At 37.1% G+C, this 24,007-nt stretch overlaps 1 protein-coding gene and 2 non-coding genes across 4 annotated transcripts; all 3 read right to left on the bottom strand.

The window, feature by feature from the left end:
• Positions 1 to 2,908: 2,908 nt before the first annotated feature.
• LOC585038 (U3 small nucleolar RNA-associated protein 6 homolog) lies at positions 2,909 to 22,874 on the bottom strand. Of its 2 annotated transcripts, none has more exons than XM_030997578.1 (20): positions 22,645 to 22,874; positions 21,046 to 21,130; positions 20,640 to 20,681; positions 20,232 to 20,303; positions 19,841 to 19,909; positions 19,025 to 19,088; positions 17,754 to 17,872; positions 17,328 to 17,360; positions 16,481 to 16,607; positions 15,658 to 15,742; positions 13,777 to 13,847; positions 12,717 to 12,871; positions 11,682 to 11,759; positions 10,610 to 10,742; positions 9,462 to 9,535; positions 8,140 to 8,217; positions 6,589 to 6,695; positions 5,685 to 5,751; positions 4,649 to 4,721; positions 2,909 to 3,814 (listed from the first exon to the last, which is right to left on the bottom strand). In XM_030997578.1, exons 1-20 carry the CDS (start codon positions 22,734 to 22,736, stop codon positions 3,651 to 3,653), a joined length of 1,788 nt encoding a protein of 595 aa, XP_030853438.1. In that variant the 5' UTR covers positions 22,737 to 22,874; the 3' UTR covers positions 2,909 to 3,650. The 2 variants fall into 2 exon arrangements, with proteins under 2 accessions (XP_030853438.1, XP_030853439.1); XM_030997579.1 differs by having other exon boundaries at positions 22,528 to 22,871.
• LOC115929403 lies at positions 5,297 to 5,402 on the bottom strand. The gene has a single exon (XR_004066480.1). It is a non-coding gene; the product is annotated as a small nucleolar SNORD12/SNORD106 (small nucleolar RNA).
• LOC115929399 lies at positions 10,006 to 10,141 on the bottom strand. Its single transcript, XR_004066475.1, has one exon. It is a non-coding gene; the product is annotated as a small nucleolar RNA SNORA57 (small nucleolar RNA).
• Positions 22,875 to 24,007: the final 1,133 nt, after the last annotated feature.

Genomic DNA, 24,007 nt, shown 5'->3' with positions numbered 1-24,007 from the left:
CCCCCCCCCCCCTTTGGATTTTTTTTTTTTTTTTTTTTTTTTTTAATTATTAAAGAAAAAAAAGAAGAAAAAAAAAATTACCCCCACGACTGACCTAAGAAAGGTGACCTTACCCCCCCCCCCCCCCAAAGGAACAAAATGTCAAATTTTCAAATTTCGAGACCAAAAAAAAAAAGTGTCCTCTTACCCCCCCCCCCCCCCCCCCCCCCCCCCCCCCCCCCCCCACCCCACTGAGCGACTTTTCGGCTGGCTGAGTCGTTGCGATTTTTTTGGACTACCAAAAAAAAAAAAAGTGTCCGCTTACCCCCCCCCCACTGAGCGACTTTTCGGCTGGCTGAGTCGTTGCGATTTTTTTTGGACTACCAAAAAAAAAAAAAAGTGTCCGCTTACCCCCCCCCCCCCCCCCCCCCCCCCCCCCCCCAACTGAGCGACTTTTCGGCTGGCTGAGTCGTTGCGATTTTTTTTGGACTACCAAAAAAAAAAAAAGTGTCCGCTTACCCCCCCCCCCCCCCCCCCCCACTGAGCGACTTTTTGGCCGGCACGATTTTCAAATTTTCCTGAGTCGTTGCGAAATTTTGGACCCGATTTTAAAAACCCCCCCCCCCCCCCTTGAAGAAATCCTGCGTACGCCACTGATTTCAATTTATGCATGTTTCTCGCCATAAACTCCGATTACCAACTATTCAATTGAACGATTTACTTACATACCGAAGTGTATGGATGTTTCTTTGCCGAGGACGTATAAAGTGTCAGACAGAAAAATCCCTTAAAATCCTTTCAAGGGAGAATTTACTTGCTTCGTTAGAGGATTTATAATGGATAATTGGTGACAGACAGCAATTAAGAGGATAACCATAATCCGGATTTTTGGCCTATGTGTGACACCGCCTATAGTGACGAGTTATTTCATTAACCTGTTATTAATGAATGAAACAAGACTGATTCGGAATCCACTCTGCATTCTTTACTTGTTGTTTTGTCGGGCGGCAAGCCTCAGGCAAGTTTTTAGGTTGTCAAGAATAGCCTTTGTTTAAAAAGTATGCATAACATTTTCATATGGTAGTAAACCAGTCTATTCACCTTATATGCATAAAAACATCTCTGTGGATGGAATTTACTCAGAAAAGGCCATATTTCTGGCCATCTTTAGTCCACACTAATCTTTCCTCCCCCCCCCCCCCCCCCCCCTTCAATCGTTTGAAATAGAGTTTCTTTATTCTGGAATTCTTCCTATGATATCTTGATTCTACCTATAAACTGAAAGATATAAGGAGTAAATTTGGCTGAAATATCTTCTCGTATTTGACCTTTCGAATAGTAGGAATGCCATGAGGGACAGTCCGATCAAACTTGGGCATGATGTGAGAGCGGGGAACCAAAAATGGCGGTCAATTTTCAAACGCATCATTGTTATTACGATCGATTCGGCGGCCATTTGGCATAGTTTACTTTCCAAACAAGTGGACCTACTTTCAAACCTGGCAGCATTGATTAGAGAATTCGATTTTCATATTCTTTCCAAATGGAAAATAGTTTGTTTTTAGTGGGTGTTCAAATTTATGATATACCAAATACTTATCCTCGTTCAAGCTATCGATTTGACCTGCGTGTGATTCGACAGCAATCATAACACATGGAAATTAGCATTTATATTTGGGTTTTAGTTTCGTCCCGTTTTGTGTTTATTTAATTAATTCTAAAGTGATGTAAATATAAACTACAATTTACCATCTTTCAATATCTGTCAATCCACGATGCTAGATTTATAGTGGCGACTTTTAAATCTTGTCAAAATGAAAACTGATTAATTTGATTCAATTATAATTAGGATTTGATTAAGCCATTGTCAGTGTATTTTACTTATTCATTTAAGTATTTAATATTAAAACGTTGGGTGGTGATACAAAACTATATTTAATGACAATCAATTTATTTCATTGGAAAGTGTGATTAAGTTAAATTTTATTTCGAGCGCTTAGATGCTCGTTATCATTTTGTCACTCCGATCTAATTGTATAGTTCCATTTTTTCATCTCTTTCTCTCCTCGTTTGGTCACGTTTCCATTCCTTCATATTTTCCTCTCTCCTTTCATAAATTAAGAACATTGTAATAGTACCTTAGATTTCTTTTCCATATTTTCTCCCTCTCCCTCCCATTAACTATTGTAATCTCTCTCCTCTGTTATTACCTCTAACCGCATTCTCCATCTCTGCCACCTAAAATTAATGCATATTCCTTTTTCTCTTCCCTCTTTGCACAAGAAATGCATCGTTTCCCTGGTTAGAATTCTCTTTTGTCATACTTTTTAAGAAGTCGTATGCATGTGCTTGAATAAATGGCAACATAAAATCGACCAGGGTCAGAATTACAGACTTTTTGTCTTATTTTCATTTCTTCCATTTCGTGACACTAATTCTCAACAATACGAATTTTAAGTTGGAAAGAATTGTGTATTCTCAATGCTCTTTCGCTCCCTCCCTCTCCATCACTGCCACAACATACTGTGCTTCATACCCATCTCAAACTTCCACTTCCACAGTAAATACAAATGACACTCAATTTAGTTAACTTATTTGTTTAATAAATATATCATCTTATACAAAGAACTTGTCAGGCCATCATCAAACAATGATGACAAACACAATTCCATGGCAATGTATTTTCGTAAACGTCTGTTCATGATGGGCTATAATGTTGATAACGTAGAGCTCTAGCCAATTTAGCCAAGCCCGAAGATTGTGAGGTTTTGGAATGATGAACATGAGAAATTGACTCATTCTTACAGAAAGTCAAAGTCATAGATGAATGTATAGTATATGGGAGTACACAAACATGTGGCATATCATTCATCATTAACATAAAAAGAAAGCTCATAAACTATATTTCACCTTTCTCCATAACTGAAACTTGACCTTCTTTTAAAAAGAAGGTTAAAATAAAACTGATCATAACAGTTAAAATCTATGAAAGAAATACAAAGAGATTTTGATTGGCAAATGATGTTGATGCAGTACCACCAAAGTTCAACATTAGTTTACTATGCAATTTCTTTTTCACAGATGTGTTCCTTGTTGTTATTATAACTTCTTGGAATAGAAAATTAAAGAGTTCAAAGAAAGGAAAAGAGAGTAATAGTTGTGAATTATATTTTCTAGAGAAGGTATAAAACACATAACATCCTTTTTGAGAAGGTTGAACTCTCCCTCTTGTGCCAAGGTCTTTTATAGAGCAATTTTGTTTTCCACCCAATGTCTGATGTTCAATACAAGAGTGGAAATCACAGCTCATTTACAGAAATTTAAAACTCTCTCTATAACAGAATACGGATGGTCAAATCCAACACCAGATTATTCCATCTTTTGCCTTCACGGCCTTGAGTATATATCGGTAATGTTCAATCTCTTCTTGAAATCTTGGCATCCAGAACTTCAGTCTCGACCGTCTTTGGTCTGTATCAATGTAAAGCCATTGGTTCACTCTAGTTATTCCAATCTAGCCCCTTCATGGCCTTGCGTACCGACTCTTTTCTTGGCGTCTTAATAAACCACCAGTCCCCTCCGTCGACAAGAGTATACACTCAAGGCGATTTCCAACTTTGGGACTTTACGACCTTGCTTTTTACTCTATTTTCTTCTTGGTATCTGGAGTTTCAGTCCCCGCTATCCTTGGTCTGCATGAGTGTGTAGCCATTGACAAACTGTTCTACCTGCTCGCCTTCCAGTGTCTTCATGGCCTTCCAGTGCAGTTGCATGGCCTTGCCTTGGCTCCCCTCCGGATGGGTGATTTCATGACGGATGTAAGCCAACCAAAGACCTGCAGCAGGGGATGATAAAGATCGGAAATTCTTTGTTTGACATTCATAGCTGTATCATACAATATTTATTATTTTAAAGACAACCACATATTAGAACTATTTCATTGACGTCATTATGGTGAAGCTCTCAAAGAGAAATTTAAATATTTTTTTTACTTTGAGGTGCAAATTGCAATTGAAGGCGCCGATTTGTGCTTTTGAACTTGTCACAAATAACAGTAACAATATTGTTTTTAAAACTATAAATGACAGGCAAATTTTCCTCTCAAGTCCAAAGAGAAATCCAGACATTGGCAGCTAGCATGTCGGTGCTCTTCTAGGCAGGGCTGAGCGTCGGCCTGCACAGTGCTAGGTGGAGGGGCATAAATCGACACTTATTCATAACGACTCTACGACCCTATCTCTGGAAGTCTTTCTGGTAGACTTCATGGAGTTGTTAGCAGGTTCTATGGGTTGCCTCACACGCCAATCAATCACATAGAATCTGATGACCAGCAAACAGCAAGACAATCCTAGATTCAATGTAGCATCCATCCCTTGATGGACTAACCAATCAAAATGGTCGCCCAATTACACATAGGATGCTAACTCAACGTACCCAGGATAATTCCAAGGCATACATCGATTATGAATAATAAGTCTAACTTTTTACAATGGAAACACTCTAGGCGGTCTAGCCTGCATTACGCAATTCGATATGATGAAAAATTGAGGTTGGGACATTATTTATAGGCAGGGTGGCAAATTAGCAGGCCCCTAAGAACATTCTCTACTCCCTTGAGAGAAAACACCAGCCCACAACAATATGAAAGAATAAAGAGCACTCAGCTAACCTGGTGAAGTCTCGCCAAATTCCCTCAGAGCATCGTCGTATGCCTCTGAGATCTTCTTTGCTTTGGGAGTGGGCTAGATGACAAGAAAGTAAACAATAAAGGTGAGTTTATAAAGTGCATAATAGAGAGAAGAGTCTTTTTATGCAGGTCAGCCCTCCACCCCCTCTCCTATCTCTCTCTTTCTCTCACAAGAGAAGAGATGGGGATAGTATGGAGAGAGTATAGGGTGTACAGAGATGAGGGATGAGGAATAGAAATAATGAAAAGGTGCGAGGATGAAGAGAAAGAGGGGTGTAGAGGTATAGGGTAAGGATACAGACATGCAATGGAGAGAAAATGTGGAGTATAGGAGAGTAGGGAGAGAAAGAGAAAGAAAGGGAGAGAAAGAGAGAAAGAGAGAAAGAGAGTGAGAGAGAGAAAGAGAGTGAGAGAGAGAAAGAGAGGGAGAGAGAGAGAGAGAGAGAGAAACGGAGAGAGAATTGGAAAAAGAGAATGTGAAAAAATATATGGAGAAAGAGTGGAAATGAGATAGATGGAGAAGAGAATGAAAGACAATTTATTGGGTGATTGCCATACTAAATTACATCCCTAAAAAGTATTACATCTATGATGATCTACAATATTATTAGAGATGCTGATTGAGGATCAGGAACTTGTTCAGATTTGTACTGGCTTAATGCATGATGCATGTAAGACGATTATCAGCATATATCGATAAGATGGGGAAAAAAGTTAGATCATCACCACAAGTTCCGAAATCTCCATGCCTACCATCATTATTGCTTGTTACATAATTAACAATCCTGATCAATACTTCATCTTATAGGTGAACTAGAAAATTCAGATTCAAAATACTTCATAAGATATCTGAAAAACTATCCCTCAAGATTAAAAATCTGAAAATCAATATGAAAATAAAAATTGTTTTTTTTATAATCTGTCTCATGTAAACTACATCAGTGCTACATGAAATACAAGCCAGCTTTGAATCGGATTGAAAAAAAGGGAGAGATACAAGTTTGAGCATCATTCTTACCTGTGCTTCCTCCAATGCGATGTATTTATCAAAGAATTCTTCACCGAGAGGCTTCTCTGTAGCCATCCTACAAAGATCATACAAAAAAACAATTCAGGTCAGTATACAATTGATGAGCGACCTCTCTGCCAATCAGCCAATACTATGAACATTTTCACATGAAAGTGGTTTAATTGTAATTCTGCTCAGCTTGTATTAATAGAAATATACCTCACATCAATGACTCAACAATTGGAGTGATTATATTAAAGAAATTTTATCCACAACACAACCACACACGTACAACAAAGAGCAAATAAACAGAAATGTCTACTAAATTTCGAAAGCAAATTTATCAGGAATCTATAATTACAAGGACCAGTGTCAGACAAATAAAGTACCGTGTTAAACCATTTCAGCATTGATTGCTAAGATGAGGGAAAAATAATGTCATCATTCACAGGTCCTCTTATTATTATATTATATTAACATTTACGTAATGTTGACTGGTGATATGGGGGGGGGGGGGAGGAAGGAGGGGGTACATTATATTTCTTTGAATTGTCGTTAAGAAAAACAAACTTGCATGGTTACATTAAACGCAATTGCATTTGAAGTGCTGTCAATTTTACAAATTCAACATAAATAAGAGTTTTGTCATCCCGTGTTACTCTTGGGTCCCACATGTGTAAATCTGTGTCTGTTGTTTCAGGAGATCTTTTTCAGAATATCATCTTCTGTTTGTTTAAATCATCACCATTTAAAGAGAGGATTCCATCAACTACAGGATCAATAATGAAAATTAACTTCTTCATAATTTTTTTTCTTTTAAAATGCTTTAACAATGCATATACTATTATACTCCATATGCAAATTCTTTAAATAAAATGAAAGAAAGAAGAAATGTGATTTTCTGAAAGATTACCTCTTATACAGCTTCCTTGCTTTTCCCATTCCTTTGACAAGAGCTGTCCATTCGAGGTAGCGGATCTTTAACGGCAGGGCGATGACACGGTGCTCCTTTAATCCACACTGCATGAGAGGAATATCAATAAAACTACTATTAACACATGAATTTTAAATTACCATGCAACAGATACATGGTCTCATAGATGTAAATTGAATACAAATTCAAGCTTTACTCTTCTATTCCCTGAAGATACTGATAAACATCTCCATACTCACAGCACAATTCCTTGACAATTTTAATAACTTTGTAATTTGATACAAGTAACTAACACCTACAATTGCACAAGATATATAAATCATTACATTTTATTATACAAGTAAGAATTGCATATTTTTTTTATTTTTTTTATTATTTTTTTTTTGGGGGGGGGGGGAGAGGGATAAAACTGTTTACACTTCCTTCAAGCTCAACGTTTAGTTAACAACTTTAATAACATATTACAGAAGGTAACCTTCCTTATTAGCAATTGTATAAAAAGTATAGGAACTTTACTCAGACAAATTTAAAGTACCGTGTATTTCCAGTTTCATCATGAACGTATCAGATGAGGGAAATTTTTGTCATCATTGTAAAGTCCATCAGTGCGCATAGAGAAGGGATGTCTGAAAACTCTACCTTTGCTTGTTCACCATGTAACAGATTTTCTATAGAATACAACTTTTGCTGTAGTTTCAACCTAGTTTAGTTTTGTTCATAGCATTCCCCCCCCCCCCCCAGCTTTAAAAAAAAATTCTCTGCTCAAAATTTGTTGTAAAAGGAAGGATAAAAAAAAAAGGAAAAGGAAAGGATGTAGAGATAGAAAGGGAGAAAGGGAGAAAGGGAGAGATAGAGAGTAAGTGAGGGAAAGAGAGAAAAGAGGACAGGGGTGGGGTCAGAGATTAACCCTTACTGTACTGGGCTATTTTGAGCACCCACTGACTGGGGGGGGGGGGGGGGGGGGGGGGGGGGGGAGGGGCCCCCCCCCCTATGATCTCGGCCGTCGATTGTCCGATGAACACGAAAATTTGCATGTTTGTAGATATTTACGTAAGGAACAAGATGGTATAATTAGTTTTTTCCGAATATGCAAATTTTTGTCGTTAACCTAATTAATTATGCAAAATGCGCTAATTTATGCATTTTACAGAAAACGTGTCAAACTCCACTTTTTGAATGTTGAAACTCATTATTCATATGAAACTTCTTTTCTAACACAAAAAAGTTATTTTAATGTAATTAATAATGATAATTTATGCAAATTTTGATGGATTTTCAATTTTTTTTTTTTTTTTTTGATGACATGCGCATACTAATTGTTATGTAACGCCTTACAGGTATATCCGATTTCGACGAAAATGGTATCAAAATGTGCGTAAGACTTGAGGGAAAAAAGTCATGAAACGACAATTCAAAATTCCAAGCGGTTGCGGCGCAATCTCCGAAAATGTCGAGGGGGGGGCCTCCCAGGCCCCCCCCCCCCAGTACAGTAAGGGTTAAATAGCATGGTAAGTCAACCACTAAACTCACCTCAAATAGATTCTGTATCATTTCCGTATCATTAGTCAAGCACCACTCCAGACCAATATTCCAAATGTCCAGGGCATTCTACAAAGTAAAAACAAAAGAAAAGCTTGTTGAAATAAATGCCTGTTGAAATTTTACAAAGAAAATGGAATAACATTTATCAAACTCCATACTGTATGTATCCTTCCATGTTTTCAATGAAGACCATGGGTTGCAATGGAGAAGATTCTCAACCCATGGACTACTGAATTATCTTATTCTCATAAGCTTCTTACAGGAAGAATCTGGCTCTCGTATGCAAAGGGTTTATAGTGCTAACGCCAAAGCATGAAATTCAGAGTTAAACATATTTCAAAGTCACTATGAAGTAAACACGAACAAGAGAAATTACCTGTAGATCATTACTTTGCAAATATGAAATTTTACAAAGCTGTAAGGTAGGAATCCTGCTAATGCACCTGAACTCTTCTTCAATAAGTGATTGCTGGCATTATATTCTACAGAAAAGGTTAATTAATCTTCCTTGATGGTACATTGATTGCCTGTCCACCAGTTTTTGTCAAGACTGACATGACAGTACATGTACGTATGTTACACTTGAAATCATCAATGTCTAAGGTGGTCAGAAACTCGTTCAGATTTGTACTGGCTTAATGCATGATGCATGTAAGATGGTAATCAGCATATATCGATAAGATGGGGAAAAAAGTTAAATCATCACCACGTGATCTGACCACCTTCCCCAAGTTTCGAACAAGTTCCTCTAAAACCTACGCTTCACTGGTAATTTTGTGATGAAAAATTACATTTTCACAGCATCTCAGAAAAAGGTACCAAGTGCTGTTGACCCATTTGGTTACAAGAACATAGAAATAAGATAATGTAGGAAACGTAACTAAAAATAGAACACTGTCCAATAAGTGCATTTTATTATGTGAGGTTTTCAGCAAATTTTTGTTGTACCATGATTGTCCAACATTAACATTTGAAAATTCTTATCCAATATTACTATTTCATATATTTTGTACACCAACTGATTTCACGATAAAATATTCTATTTTTTGTCTTCTCTTTTCTTCTTTTGACGGTGTCTTTCAAAATGCAATACCACTTTTGTTTTCTCTACTCAAGATAACTACTTTAACATGAAATAATAGGTGGAACTTACTGCCCTCTACACAGAAAGGGTGATACATAGCAATGAATTAACCCAATGACTACTAAATTCTTTCATCCCAGCAGGTGTAATATAGGGACCACCTGGTTCCTGTTAGCAATGGGTTTAGAGTAGCCGTAGTACTAGTGTAGGAGAGTACAATACATACCTTTGATTTGACATGGGAGATAGCCAGGTCGAACGTCTCTCTGACCTTTAACCTATGATCCTCTTCATCTCCGTCTGAAAAGGATGAAATAATGTGAAGACAACTTGTTAAAAGGGCGACAGTATCCCAACAAAAAGTTTTGAAGCAGAGTCTTATCCACTTGGAACATTGAATTGACCAATAGGCCCGTTAAAGATACTTTGTCCCTTTTGCAACCAACATCAAATTCTGTAGAACTTTGCAGGAATGATGAATATGTCATGTATGTCCTATCTGTGAAATTTAAACGTTAGCAGTGTCCTAATATTCAAATTATGCAAGGAAACCTGTTTACTTGCTAGACTTCACTGTCAGACACTATTGAGTGACTGACTGGCTTTTTTCTTCTTCTTTGGTAATAACATACATGAAAAGAGTTGTAAAGGGTACATGAGCATTTGTCTACATCAATATCCCACTTCTTGTAATGGCCCAAATTAAACATACCATTCCATACCTTGGACAACGTAATCAACATATGAACAAAGATTAAACAAATGAAATAAATTGTCATGATGCTAGAGGATGGGACCAGGGCACGGTTTGACCCCTGACACCGAAGGTTCATCACGTTTATCTTCCTCCTGGTTGCATTCATCTCACAAACACGGTGGGAGTTCGGAGATGCCAAGAAAAGGAGGTTCTAACATTATCCACAATAAATTACAAGCCATTTTCATAATGAACCACATTCAATGCATACGTCTTTGAAGTGTGTACATTAGTTGTTGCTAGGTAGGACAAACATAATAATGGCTTGCCCTACCTACCAACACGTAATGTATGTTATTAGCATTCCGACTATTGAAATATATTTTTAATTCGTAACAGGTGAATGAAATAATTTGTTTCGAGGCACCTGATTATAAATTTGGTTATTACGAAAATATCCTATCGTATTACTTATGGACAAGACAAAATGGCAACTACATTTCCTATATTTCACAATAGACATGATTATTAATTTCAATTAAACCTAGAAATCTCACAGGAACACCAGACTTAATCTCGCAAGAACACCCCATTTAGTCTCACAGGTAAGCCTGGTTTTGAGCAATACAGAGGACCTTTATTTAATTTATATTTTGTACAATATTGCTATCTCTCACCTTTCCCTCCAGTCGTTATGACCAGGATCAACCTCTTGATCCACAGGTCAAGTGACCTCTGATGAACTTCAGTTGACCTCAAACTGACCTCCAGTGCCCTTTCATCCAAATCCAGCACCCTCAACACCTCCACCTGGGTCAGAAAAGCAAGAAAAGGGAAGGATATAATAATAATAATAATAATACAATATTTATATAGCGCAAAATAAACATAAGTTCTCTTTGCGCTGTACAAGCATATATATAATCACATAAAATGAATCAACACAGATATGATTAACTTAGAAGCAAGTTATCAGGGTATTAAACAGTTTACATTATTTGTTTCATTATTATAATAACAATATGCCAATCTATATATATAGTGCAGCTACTATATGAATTCACTCTAAAGTACATTATTACCCTGGCTGTGTCTGAGCCTCCTTGATTAGGCGCTAAAGCATTCAAGGAATTTCTTCCTACCAGGTACCCAATAACTTTGAATTAAATTTGAATTTGATTGAATCATATCACTTGCTCTAATGGTTATCTTAATTGACAGTAGGTATGACATGCTTTTTAGTTGAGGTCTTATTCAGATTTGTACTGGCTTAATTTCACATGGTTATCAGCATATATCGATAAGCTGGGGAAAAAAGATAGAAATCATCATCACGAGTCTCAACTAATAAAGTGCATGTATAACTTTAACATCTGTACCACTGCTTGGCAGACAGGTGGCTTCCAAGATGCTATCCTTGAGGGCTGTACAATGTGCTTTACTTGCTCTGAAGGTAATGTTTAACACAAGCCAAATTCTTAATTGCTTTCCTACACCAAATAGTATACCCACCCAACCATAGTACCTCCCTCACACCTGACTAGACATACACCGAACTGATTGTAGACAGAACAAATAGTTGCACTATCCTCAGTCGCCAAGAATCAATTTGGTTAATTTTGGTTTGTTGTCGGGTTTATTGTTTATTTATTTGTTCATACATGGAGATTTGGTTGGTAAGGTATGGGACTAAGTAGCTTGGACTTGAACTTGATGTCAATGCACAATGACTATATGTTCAGAACTCACCCATTTCTTGTACATGTCTTCTGTAGGGCTGTTCTTCTTCTCCGCTGATTCAAACACTGCCAATGTCTTTTCTGCTCTCTACGATAGAAAATTGATTGAAATATATATATTTCTTCATGAATTACTGTACATTTTAGAAAATTCTAAGAGGTTGAAAAAGACAATATTACAAACAGGATCCATGATTCCAATGTTTGCAGAAAAAAGAGAAAATATAGTAAATTTACACATTATGTTTACATGTAAACTTCTATTCATGACTAAGATTTTTTAAATTTTTTATTGGTGCACAAGAAAGCTGCATCTCGGATGAGGAAAATGAATCTGGACTTGGTATATAAAGATTTGTTTACTTGACTCTCAATACAAGGGTCAAGGGTTCTTATCCCAGCCTATCACGGATGTCCCTTGGCAATAAATTAAATCCACATTTTCCACTATCCACCCAGGTTTTAAAGGGTACCTGGCAATTACTGAGGTAATAATAACCACAGAACCCCCAAGAAGAACAGCATGTGATACTGGTGGGGTTTCCATGGGTTAACAAAATCATCAATATTATTAACAAACTTAAACGACTTTATGACCCTATCTCTGGAAGTCTTTCTGGTAGATTTCATGGACTTTTAAGCAGGTTCTATGGGTTGCCTCACACGCCAATCAATCACATAGAATCTGATGACCAGCAAACGGCAAGACAACCCTAGATTCAATGTAGCATCCATCCCTTGATGAACTAACCAATCAAAATGGTCGCCCAATTACACATAGGATGCTATCTCTACGTACCGAGGATAGTTCCAAGGTATACATCAATTATGAACAATAAATAGTCATGAGTGTTCTCCTTCAAAAATGTTGCCCGATTATGTTAAACAATGAAACAAACAAATCTGCAGCAATAACAATAATAATTGGTTCTTATTAAGTGCTTTTATTTGAAGCAATAATAAGGAAAGGAAAAGCTTACTTTTTCATTCACATAGAGAGGGGTAGTACCATTCATTTCTTGAGACATAATGTATGATAACTTACCCTGCTGTTGAGGTCATCTGAACCATCTAGTTCAAGTCGTTCTAGGCAAGTATCAGCGTAGTGAGCCCATATACCAACGCCGGAGACCTTCTCCAGTGCTTGGTCAAAGATGCTATGGCAGTGTACCTCAGACAACCACACCTCATCTTCAGTACCTGTAGTGATGAAAGATCGGGAAATGACATTTCGTATTCCAGATAATCATAGTCGCATTTCATACTGCTTGCCGTGAGTGGAATTTTTATTATTAGTATACTTAATATCTTGACCTTTTACAGAACTCGGCACCTTTCAAGGATTTAACTTGCTAGTATGACCCCTTTCATCTGGCATCCTTCACACTTTATAACTAACAAGTAATGATTAATCATGCAACACCATCTACAAATCAATGTGACACCAGTATTAAAATATAACATTTGTCAAACCAATAGGCAACCATTTTTTCAGGATATCCAGACCTCTTTATCTGTTCAATACAACAACCATAATAATTCTCCCTCTCCACTGCAAGAACGTTTTAGGGGTGAAGAGGTGCATCCAGGGAGAACTCATTCAGATTTGTACTGGCTTAATTTCACATGGTTATCAGCATATATCGATAAGCTGGGGAAAAAAGATAGAAATCATCATCATGAGTCTCGTAGTCTGGACCGCATACATCATCCAAGCTCTAACTAGACTAACTAATTTAGGTGCTGACAGCGCTCAAAGAATTCCTTCCTACCAGATACCCAATCCAACACCATGGTGGAGAGAAGCACCAGGTCCCTCGGAGAGGATCTAAAGCCGTCAGCCGTCTGGTTGCTTACTTACAAGCATTTATGCTTTTTTAGCAGTCGGGTAAAATAACCACCACCACTTGTCAAAGGATACAAGTGCAGAGGATCAAACCCCCGATTTTTAAAACTCTCGGACTGTGACACCTATGTTTTTATTTGTCATCTTATATCAAAATCAATTAGTTTCTAAAGGGTTGACCCATTGTCTATTGAATCTTCCCAATATGATTAAACACCATAGGCAAGGGGTCAAGAGTGAATATCTCAAACTTTCTCACCTGATGCTACTAGATGCCTTCTTGCCAGAGCTTTCCATGTTAGATCATTATCAGGGTGGTCACGTTCAAGACTGACACGGAAAAAAAGAAGATTTTATTAAAATGTGAGAAAGGAGATCATGAGTATACTATACTGCAGTGTTATTTCTTGACATACGATAACAACTGAATTATTCATACTCGTTGTAAATTTGTTGCTGTTGTTGTTTTGTGTGTGCTTTTTTTTTGTAACTCAAGAATCAAAGGTGGACTGGTTGACTTAAGTAAGGTCTTTGTTCAATTATTTTAGATGTAAGCTTTAACATGTCACATATTCAAGAAACATAAATCGGGACAAATACTTAAAATATTACAGAACTTGGTAAGGGTATGAATATAGACCATGGAAACACTTGCTCAGATTTGTATTGGCTTGACGAATCAAACAAAACATCAGCATCTTCGATAAGATGGGGAAAAAAGATAAATCATCACGGTAGTTCATAGTTCAAATATGATGGTTTGCTTTGATACTCTGTAGGCTAAGGAGTCGTAAGTAAATTGGCCAATCTACTTAACCCTATCTTAACTGGGCTATTTCAGACCAGGTTTTTACTGGGGGGGGGTCAATTTGACCCCCCCCCCTAAGATCTCGGCCGTTTCACCGCCGATCGCCGCAAAAATTTGCATGCATGTCAAGTGAAGTGTATAGAATACAATGGTAATTTCAAATTTTTGAAAAATTCACTCATTTGCATATTTATGGTAATTTATGCAAATAAGGTCATAAAATTCACATTTCGGCCCATAAATCATAGATTATTCATATTTAAGTATTCTTTTTCACTACATATATTTATTAGACCATTTGGAATAATAATACAACACAAAAAATTGAAAGAGCCATGTTATTCCTTATGTTATCTCTTGTTTTTATAATTTCTTATGTATTTCATTGTTTTTTTAACTTATGTATTTTATTGTTTTTGTTGTTTTAATTCATTTATAACTACAATTCAACTATTTTGACCCCAAAACAAACATCTAAACTTTAAACAAGACTGAATAACCAATGTTTTATCTATTTTTAGGAAAAATGACTTTTACATATGTTTTGTACACAAATCATGAAAATGAGCGATTTTCGGGCTGACATGCAAAGACAAAAGGTCACGCGACCTTGTAACCGTAGGTCCGATTTTCAAAAAAATCGTTTTAAAAGATGCGTAAGACTCGAAAGTAAAAAGTCAGGAGAGGAAAATTTTATATCTGCCGCGGTTTCGGAGTAGTCGCAAAATTTCTACAGGGGGGGTCAAATTGACCCCCCCCCCCCCCAGTTAACGTAGGGTTAATGCACTCATCTGAGTGGGACAGTACAACACATCCTACACCAAGTATTTCTTAAATTCAACCCTCAACCAAACGCCAAGGCTTCTCAAAGTCAGGGCCGCTGTCTGCATCCGTACCGCAGAGCACATCGAGTCAACCCTTCCTGGGAGGCTCTTATTCTTTACTTTTTTTTTTATCTTGTAACATTTCCCCTTAGATCAGATATAGACCTAAACCAAGCCTCATTATCTTCAGTATCACAAGTGTCACTTCTGTACATTTTAGAAGTAGATTGACTGGATCTGAAATTGGACCATCATATCACGAGCAACCGCAAGGACTCGGCTGAATCAAGTACCGTCAAACCTGTCTACAAAGACCACCCCAGGAAAACAAGACAAAGTAGCCACTGTAGACAGGTGGCTTTTCTAGACAGGTTCTATGATACACATTTCTCTCTCATGGGAGACAAAATGCATGGCCACTATAGACAGGTGGTCTTTACAGAGAGAAGTGGTTGCTAATACAGGTTTGACTGTATATGTCAGAGCGCCAAGAGTAGCATGTACTTACTCCTCATAGATGGCATCCACTAGCTGAGAGGTGAAATCAAAACATCGGACGACGGGAATAAACGACAGTCTGAATGCAATATCATCTAGATAGAGGGAAATAAAACAGACATGTAAGGACTTATGATACAAACGAGAGAGACAGACAGACAGAGAGAGAGAGGTGTGTGTGTGTGTGTGTGTGAAAGAGGTACACAAGAAGATTGTATCTTAGAAGAACTTGTTCAGATTTGGTTTGGCTTATTTCCATAGAGGTGTATCAGCATATATCGATAAGCTGGGGAAAAAAGATATATTAATCATCACCACAAGCTCCTCAGACATCAAAGTACATTACTGTAAAATTCATAAATTTCTGACAAACGCTATACCTTCATAATTTTTGTCAACTTTTCATATAACAAGATAGGGATATAATCTATTCATCAGGAGAGTAATCATCAAGACAGCACTAAGTAACACAACTGCAAGACTACTTAAATATTGCTGTAACTGCACAATTTCTTCTGAAAAAAGCTCAATTCATGTGTTATTCACATGGATACGCAGCACACAAGTTCAGTGGTGCAAACAATGGCGCGTGAACTGAATCTGTACCTTTCCTTATAGGAATGGATTTATACTTGACGAGTGAAATCAATCAAGTGCGATTACCGGAATACCTTCCTAAAACCCTAAAATTTTTCCCTTTGGGGCACATTTTTTAACATAAAATTTGAAACGAAAACTTTGGGGCAAGAAATAAAATTGGGGGGAAGGGGGCTCAAAACGAAAACTTGGGGCAAGAAACAGAATGGGGGGGGGGGGGAAGGGGGCTCACTCACCTGGTATCTCTTTGATAGCAGTGCTGTATACACGCCTGGCCAGTTCTCCCCTCATGAGGGCGTCCTCTAGTTCAGACTCTTCGGGTTCAACCATGGTTTGCTTCAGTAGGGACATTCTTTTCCTAAGCTGAAAAGAAATCAACAGAGATACCAGTTACTGTACAAGCAGTTATTTTGGCAGAGGCATTATTTTTAGCGTATTTTGCAAATCACTCATTATTCACAAAGTGGCACAAATCAATTGTTTCCATAATGCCATATTAGAGGGGCTTTGTTAATTAACATATCAGACTGTCATCTCCTGTAGTTGGAGCAAGCATTCCTCTCAAATTTTGGGAGTTACTACAATTTCAAAATAAAAATAAAAATTTTGACAAAGGATAATTGACTAATGTTTTGTAACTTAGATAAATCTTATTACTCTTTGTCAAATTCAAATACAGATGCATTTTCAGTTTGTTGAACTATTGAGAGAATGTTTAACACAATGGTCTACACATTTTCTTTTATTACAAAGCACTGTTCTGACTAGAGTTTGCAACTGTAACTTTTAAATAGAGACTTCAATAAGAGATAACCATAAGTTTATATTCATCAATCATTGGAATTAATAACTTGTTCAGATTTGGTTTGGCTTATTTCCATAGAGGTGTATCAGCATATATCGATAAGCTGGGGAAAAAAGATATATTAATCATCACCACAAGTTCTTCATTTATGATTGACAGAGAAGTTCCATATTTGATTTTACCCCGACACTGTATTTAAAAATGAGTTAAAATTTACAACAAATTAAAAAGAAGCAACAAGTGCATTAAAATAACCAATAAGCAACATTATAACATACCTTGTCTGCATGGAGAAGTTCCATTCTGAAATACTGCATGAAAAAAAATAATAGCATGGGGAAACAAATTAGTCAATTGGTAAAATAATACAGGGAATAACAATCATGTTTGTGAAAGTCCATGGTACTCTGTTTCATACATGTTATCCAGCAACTAGGATAGTAAATTACACGGTTTAATTGCTTTAAGAAATAGCACAACACACTTATTTATATGTCTTCCATTTATTGAATTACAAATGTCACTTGCAAATGATGATATTGCACAGGATCACAGAATATTACCACTTTAAAAATAATGCAAAATAATGACTCATCAAAAATGAAGAAAAAAAAATATTGAAACCACAATTGTTCATATTTTAGGCAACCCAAGAGATTGAAAAAGGGTTGGGAAACTTGTCCGGATTTAAAGTCTTGACTCACCTCAGTCCATAGTTTCTGGACCTTTGGATGATGCCTGAGAGAGCGGAGGAAGAGAGCCCGGGCATTCTCTCCTGAATTGTTCTCTTCTAGCTGGAACTTGGCGGCCATGATCCAGAGTCCTAACAGGAGATCGAGAAAAAACAAGAATTATTAACCGGTAAGATGCCAATTTGATTTGGGCATTTACAGAGTCCTACCAACGGGAGATCAAGATTGATCAAGATTAAACAAGAGTCAACCTGTACGATGTCATTAGATTTGGGTATAACATGAATTTCAATAGACTTCAGATCTACTTATTAAGGGCCGACTGTCTCACCAGAAACTTTCATGATGTGAACCTTGAACGATTTGTAAACAAGCGCGATTTCCATGGCAAGAAACCTTCACAAAATGGAAAAAAATTAGAGTTGAGCCAATTGCAATAGAGTATCAAACTTTCGTAAATCTTAAAACTCATGAAATTCGCAAACATTTTTAATGGGCAGGAGTTTCTGTTTTGTCAAGCATTACTCAACTAGTTAATAATTGAAAGGGAGAAAACAGTGAGTTTAATACTGGCTACAGTAAGTGTTCGTAACAGTCCTGTTGTTATTTATACCCGTAAAGGAGAGCATTTCATCAGGAATGTAACACAAGGAGGTTTGCTCTTGTAATGCTCTTATGTAGAATTAAATTGAGACCAAAATTTACTTCAGCCAAGTGATTTTGACAGGTGTATAGTGTAGTCCTATTTGCTCATATTTCTGTACAGAGCTGATTAGTGTTTATGATATGCAAAAACATTATGTAAATATTAATTTGGATATAATGGTTCCTACATCCTGTAACATATGCTTACTTCTGTTGTTTACATAGCACAACAACAAGAATAACTTCTAGACAAGTTAGTTCTTATAGTCAACCTTTTCTATAGGAAAATGATGAACTGTCGATGCTATTGGAACACATGATTAAAGAATAGTTGCGAAGTTAACAAAGACAGATGTTATGGGTAGGGAAGAGAGGTTGCAAGAACATGTTCAGATTTGTACTGGCTTAATTTCACATGGGTATCAGCATATATGGATAAGCTGGGGAAAAAAGATAAAAATCATCATCACAAACTTGCAACAACTTTCACTTCCCATAAATGCATTTATCTTTGATGCATTCATCCCACCCCTTCACATACTGGCCTAGAGTATCGATAGGTTGCGTAACTTTTCACAAATAACCTGCAAATGCTTGGAAACCAAACGAGAAGTATCAAGGAAACAGAGAATTCATACCTGGATTATTAGAGTGTATCTTCAGCATTCTGGTGTAGAGCCGATTCATCTCCAAATATCGGCCCTGTCATACAAAATTAAGAAGAAAAGAAGACTGACTTAATCGAAGCCAATTGTTTCAAGTAATGATTTCATATTAATCATTTGGTCTTGTTTATCAAGAGTAGTTACATCAGTATCAATACAGCTCTTCCTGTGGGCCTTTATTATTGCTCCAACATTGCCAGGTACCCATTCAAAGGTCATGTAAGAATTTGTGAAGAGCCTTTCACAATACTTGTTTCTTTCTCACTGTTCATTGTGAACACCATACAAGACACCATATAAAACACAAGACTCACACTGTTTGGCTTAAATAAGAAAGTCATAGTTCAGAGGTTTCATTACGGTAGTCCGCAGCTCCTTCAAGTTTTACAGCATGAAACAACTAATACATACCTATTTAGGTATTTGCAAGCACTTATTCTATTGGTTGAAATGTCATAAAATAATGTTCAATCATTTTTGTTATAGTGTAGGGTTTTCACATTCATAACATGCACTGTAGCTTTTTATCTACGTATGGTACACATCCAACTTCCATGCATCATGTACCCATCCTTTGAAATTGTCTTAGAAAAGAAGTCTTTGAAAAGTCTAAGAAAAGAAGTCTTTGAAATGTCTTGGAAAAGAAGACTTTGAAATGTCTTGGAAAAGAAGACTTTAAAATGTCTTTGAAAAGAAGACTTTGAAATGTCGTGGAAAAGAAGACTTCAACATGTCTTGGAAAAGAAGACTTTGAAATGTCTTTGAAAAGAAGACTTTGAAAATTCTTACCCATTTCTTGCAGAACTGTAGATGGGACATCCAGACCTTGAGATCTTCTGGAAACTTGGTGCAAGCTCTCTGAAACAAGAATCAAATGTAATGAAATGAAATGGATTCTCAGTAACTGAAAGGATATTTCTTCTCCAGGTATTGCTGATAATATAAAATAGTAAGCATATAAGCATGTGATATCAAAATCAAGTGTTTATCACCCCCTCTCGAAAAGGGAGAAGATACAGTAAGATGCTCCATGACATTATTTTAGATCATAAAAAAATCATATCATTCAAAGCAACTCTGCAATACAAAGCCCCTACAAGCTTTTTTGTACTTCTCTCAATTTGTTTGAAGTGTTTATAAAATACATATTATAAGTAAAGGAACTGAAAGCAACACCTACCCTGAAAAAGCGGTGAATACGGGTGATGATTGCATTCTCTACTTCTTCCTTCTTGTGAAAGTAATTGTTTCTCTGGAAAGAAAAAAACCCAGAAACAATCATAAAATCAGGCTGTAAACAACTGAACAACAGTGAATATGGTAATGATCATCTATTCGCAAGTAACTAGCCCAATGCATAAACAAGATAAACAAGTATAAACAAGCCAATGCATAAACCAGAGTGGGGTCTACAGAGTTTACTTTTGAAGACAGTTTGACCATTCAAAGGGGTCCAATCATCAAAGACTATTTTGATCCAAATCAAGCTATAGAAATTTGTCTATACTATGTTTTTTCCTTCTTCATATAACATTCTGAATGATTACATCCCCCCCCCCCCCCCCCCCCCTTCTTCCGTTTCACTTACCTCTCTTCTTTTCTTGATAAGTGCCAAGATGTTGATCTCATACTGGATAAAAGAAAATATGCACAAGTTTATTACATAATGAAGGTATCATAGATTAGCATAAATAAAATACAAGAGTCACTTGATTTACAATTTCTGATGCTGTTTGGTACAGCTAAATTATTAGAAATATCAAATCTAGATCACAAAATAGAAAATATTCTCATTTAATACCGAACAAGAATTACAAATCAATTTCAGGATTCCAGTGTATAAGTCTATATAGAATTATGATCTTTAATTTTATCTTACATGACAATGATGATGGTATTCAACACGACTACAGGTCGGGCACAATAACTCCAGTGGAGTTATATCCTTCATGAAAATGTGAGTTATTTAAAGTAAACATGAATTGCTATCACACCTGTATGTATCTCAGAAAGTCTTCTTTCCTCTTTTTGAGTCTCCCCAAGCGGTATTCATGGGCTGTCCTCTTCTTCACAATGGCTCTGCGGGAGGAAAAATTCAAAAAATAATATAGAGTTCATCATCATCATCATGATAGGAGGAGAGGTAAATCCTGTAATCCTCTGTCACTTCTTCAGGGTTGGTTTTGTTCTAGAGTTAACTTATTTGCAAATGCTAACATTTTAAGTTTTCTCATTCTTTTCACAAAGGTTTTGAAATATTGCAATTTTACATCTAGCATTTTAATTTCGACAATCATGGAACCATTTTTATGACGCTGTGTGGATTATAGCACTGGCCGACCTCCACGTGGCAGCCCCACCGTATAACGTGGTATGCACTTGTATTTGTAATGTACGTGCAGCAGTTTGGAACGACACCTGTGAGAAAGTGTTAATTATTGTGTCTTCCTTTATAGGCAAAATAACGACTACGAAATCATGACCATCATTTGAACAATTGTTGAGGATTGGGCACTGAACCAGGACCGAGAATGAACGAGGATATCCTCTTAAATGCGGGCAAAACGCATCCTCAAAAATAAGGATCGTCTGCATTTTTTTTCATTGACGCTCTTTGGGTTATGGGTTACCGAACCGCCCATGGCATTGGCGATGTGAAAAATAGATTCCCCATAAGAAAATAATTTCACTAGTCTATCTACTTTAATGGGTTGTCCGTCTTCCCGAGGATTTATCGCTCATGATTCTCTGTACAAAGTCAATAACAAAAGGCATCAAGAAAATCATCGCAGAATCCGTTTTTCGCATCGCTAACGAGCCGATCAAAAATATGAAACGTCTGCGAAAATGCAGATGATCCGTATTTTTGAGGACGCATCAGTCCGCGTTTACGAAGACGATTCTTATTCTCGGACCAGCACCCCTACTGTGAACTAGCGCCCTCTAACAAACATGAACAATTTTCAGGCATTATCATGAAACAGGAATCTGTCATCATGACCATTCACTCTGCACAGTAATGCTTCATTTGATCACACACATTTATCTATTCTTTCCCACTCCATGATAAATAAAACGCCAAAGCACAGACATTATCAACACGATCAAGACTCGCATAATGTCACATTCACAAGTGTCTGGAAATAATGGTCTGCATACAGACGAGAGAGAGTGGTTTCCAAAAGTCCAAAACCATGATCAAGTCAGACATTATTTAAGATTAAGTGAAGACATGTCTACCAGGCATGTGCTTTTGAATTTGTTTTTTTATTTGAGTTTTTGAGACAATTTCAGTTTCCAATTTCAGTTTCCAATTTCATATTTTGACCCCAGCCAATTTTACTCTGGCACATCAATTATTTCTTCACATTTTTACCCGGTTGAAAGACTTGAAACCCGATTGCAAAATTAAAGCCATTGTAAACTGTCGGGCGTAGACATGCATGGCCATTAGATGGAAAGTCTTTCCTCCTCACCCCCGGTACTCAGCTCAGCGACTCCCTCGGCCCTCGGCCTCGTGGCGTGGTCAGATACTCGATGCCATTGCAAATACAATGGCAATGCAAATTGCATTTGCAATGGCCAATGCTTACTTTATTTCAGGTTTTGAAAAGAGCCCTACACGTTCAAGCTGTTCAAGCTCCGGCAGTGTTTCTTCAATACTTTGATGGACGAATTCCGCCATTTTCTCTTTACGCTTTCAGCAAGATTCTTCTCGGAATTTCTCTTAGATTGGAGGTCGGAAATCGAGGCTCCACCCGAGACTGGTCCACCGCATGCAATGCTACGCCAAGAAACGTCACCACGTGGCCACTCCAATTGCATGTACGCTACGAGAATCGTCCCAAATCTACTAAACCAGCTCGGCCAAATAAATTCTCTCCGCCCCCCGCCCCCCCCCCCCCCAAAAAAAAACACCCTCCGAAGCAAACTTGAAGAAACACACAAACGAACAAGGAGCGTGTTCCCCTCAAATCACAACCAGCCTCCTTTACAATAGGATAGGCCTATGAAATATCGTGAAATTTCTCTGAAAACTGAGCCTGAGGGAAGCTCGAATTCGCCCCCGGCCCCCATTTTCTTAGGGGAACTATACGGTAAGTTTCATTTCAAAAGTACTTTGTCGGGCGCTGTACGTATACATTGCAAATAAATAACTGGTATTTTCCTTCCGAGTGGCATTTTGGACTTCTGACATAATTTTTTTGCCTCCGATAGCCTATACCTCTTTTTTTTTTTTGTCCTGACATTTTTTACCTCTGATATCTAAAGCCCACATCACATCTTTCTGCGATCTGATTTGAAAAGAAATTGCAGTCTAAACAAACATCATCTTCCTGATGTATATAGGTTCTAATGAAAGAATACAAACAACTGGACTTCAAGTGCAAGCCCTCCAGTCCAAATCGGTTTCAAATTGTGAGACAATTCTAGGCTCGATCACACCATCGATCACTACGACGTTTAGAAGTTTGAACTTTTTTTGCAAATACAATTTAAAATTCTTCAAAAATCTTATCAGATCGTAAAGTTTGCGGTGGGGTTAAAATACAATCGTTTTGAAATGTATCATTATTAAGTCCTTGCACTCTAATTTATAGGTAGCCTAGAAATGCATATTTTTTATTGGAGACTATCTATTAAAACATTTGAAAGACTGAATTTTCTTAACAACTCCACTAGATACATTATGCACGATTACAGTTTGAATGCAATTTTTTTTAATTTTGTGATTAATTATTTGCATGCATTAGGAGGGGATCGCTTATCTTAACCAAACCTGAACCAGCTATAGTCCCTTTAATATCAAGTTTGCTTATAAAAAATAAAAATCCCCGCCCGGTATAAATTGTAAACCTTAGTATAAAATGATCAGATATAGGAGTTGTCCCCCAAGATTTGAACATTTGAATGATTATTTTAACGCTGCCTATCTCCATAAGAGATAGAAGGAGG

The sequence above is a fragment of the Strongylocentrotus purpuratus genome, unplaced genomic scaffold (genome assembly GCF_000002235.5).
Source record: "Strongylocentrotus purpuratus isolate Spur 01 unplaced genomic scaffold, Spur_5.0 spur5_scaffold_4, whole genome shotgun sequence".
Classification (NCBI taxonomy): Eukaryota; Metazoa; Echinodermata; class Echinoidea; order Camarodonta; family Strongylocentrotidae; genus Strongylocentrotus; species Strongylocentrotus purpuratus.
Note: the sequence above shows the minus strand (reverse complement) of the source record. Positions and strands in the feature narration are given on the sequence as shown.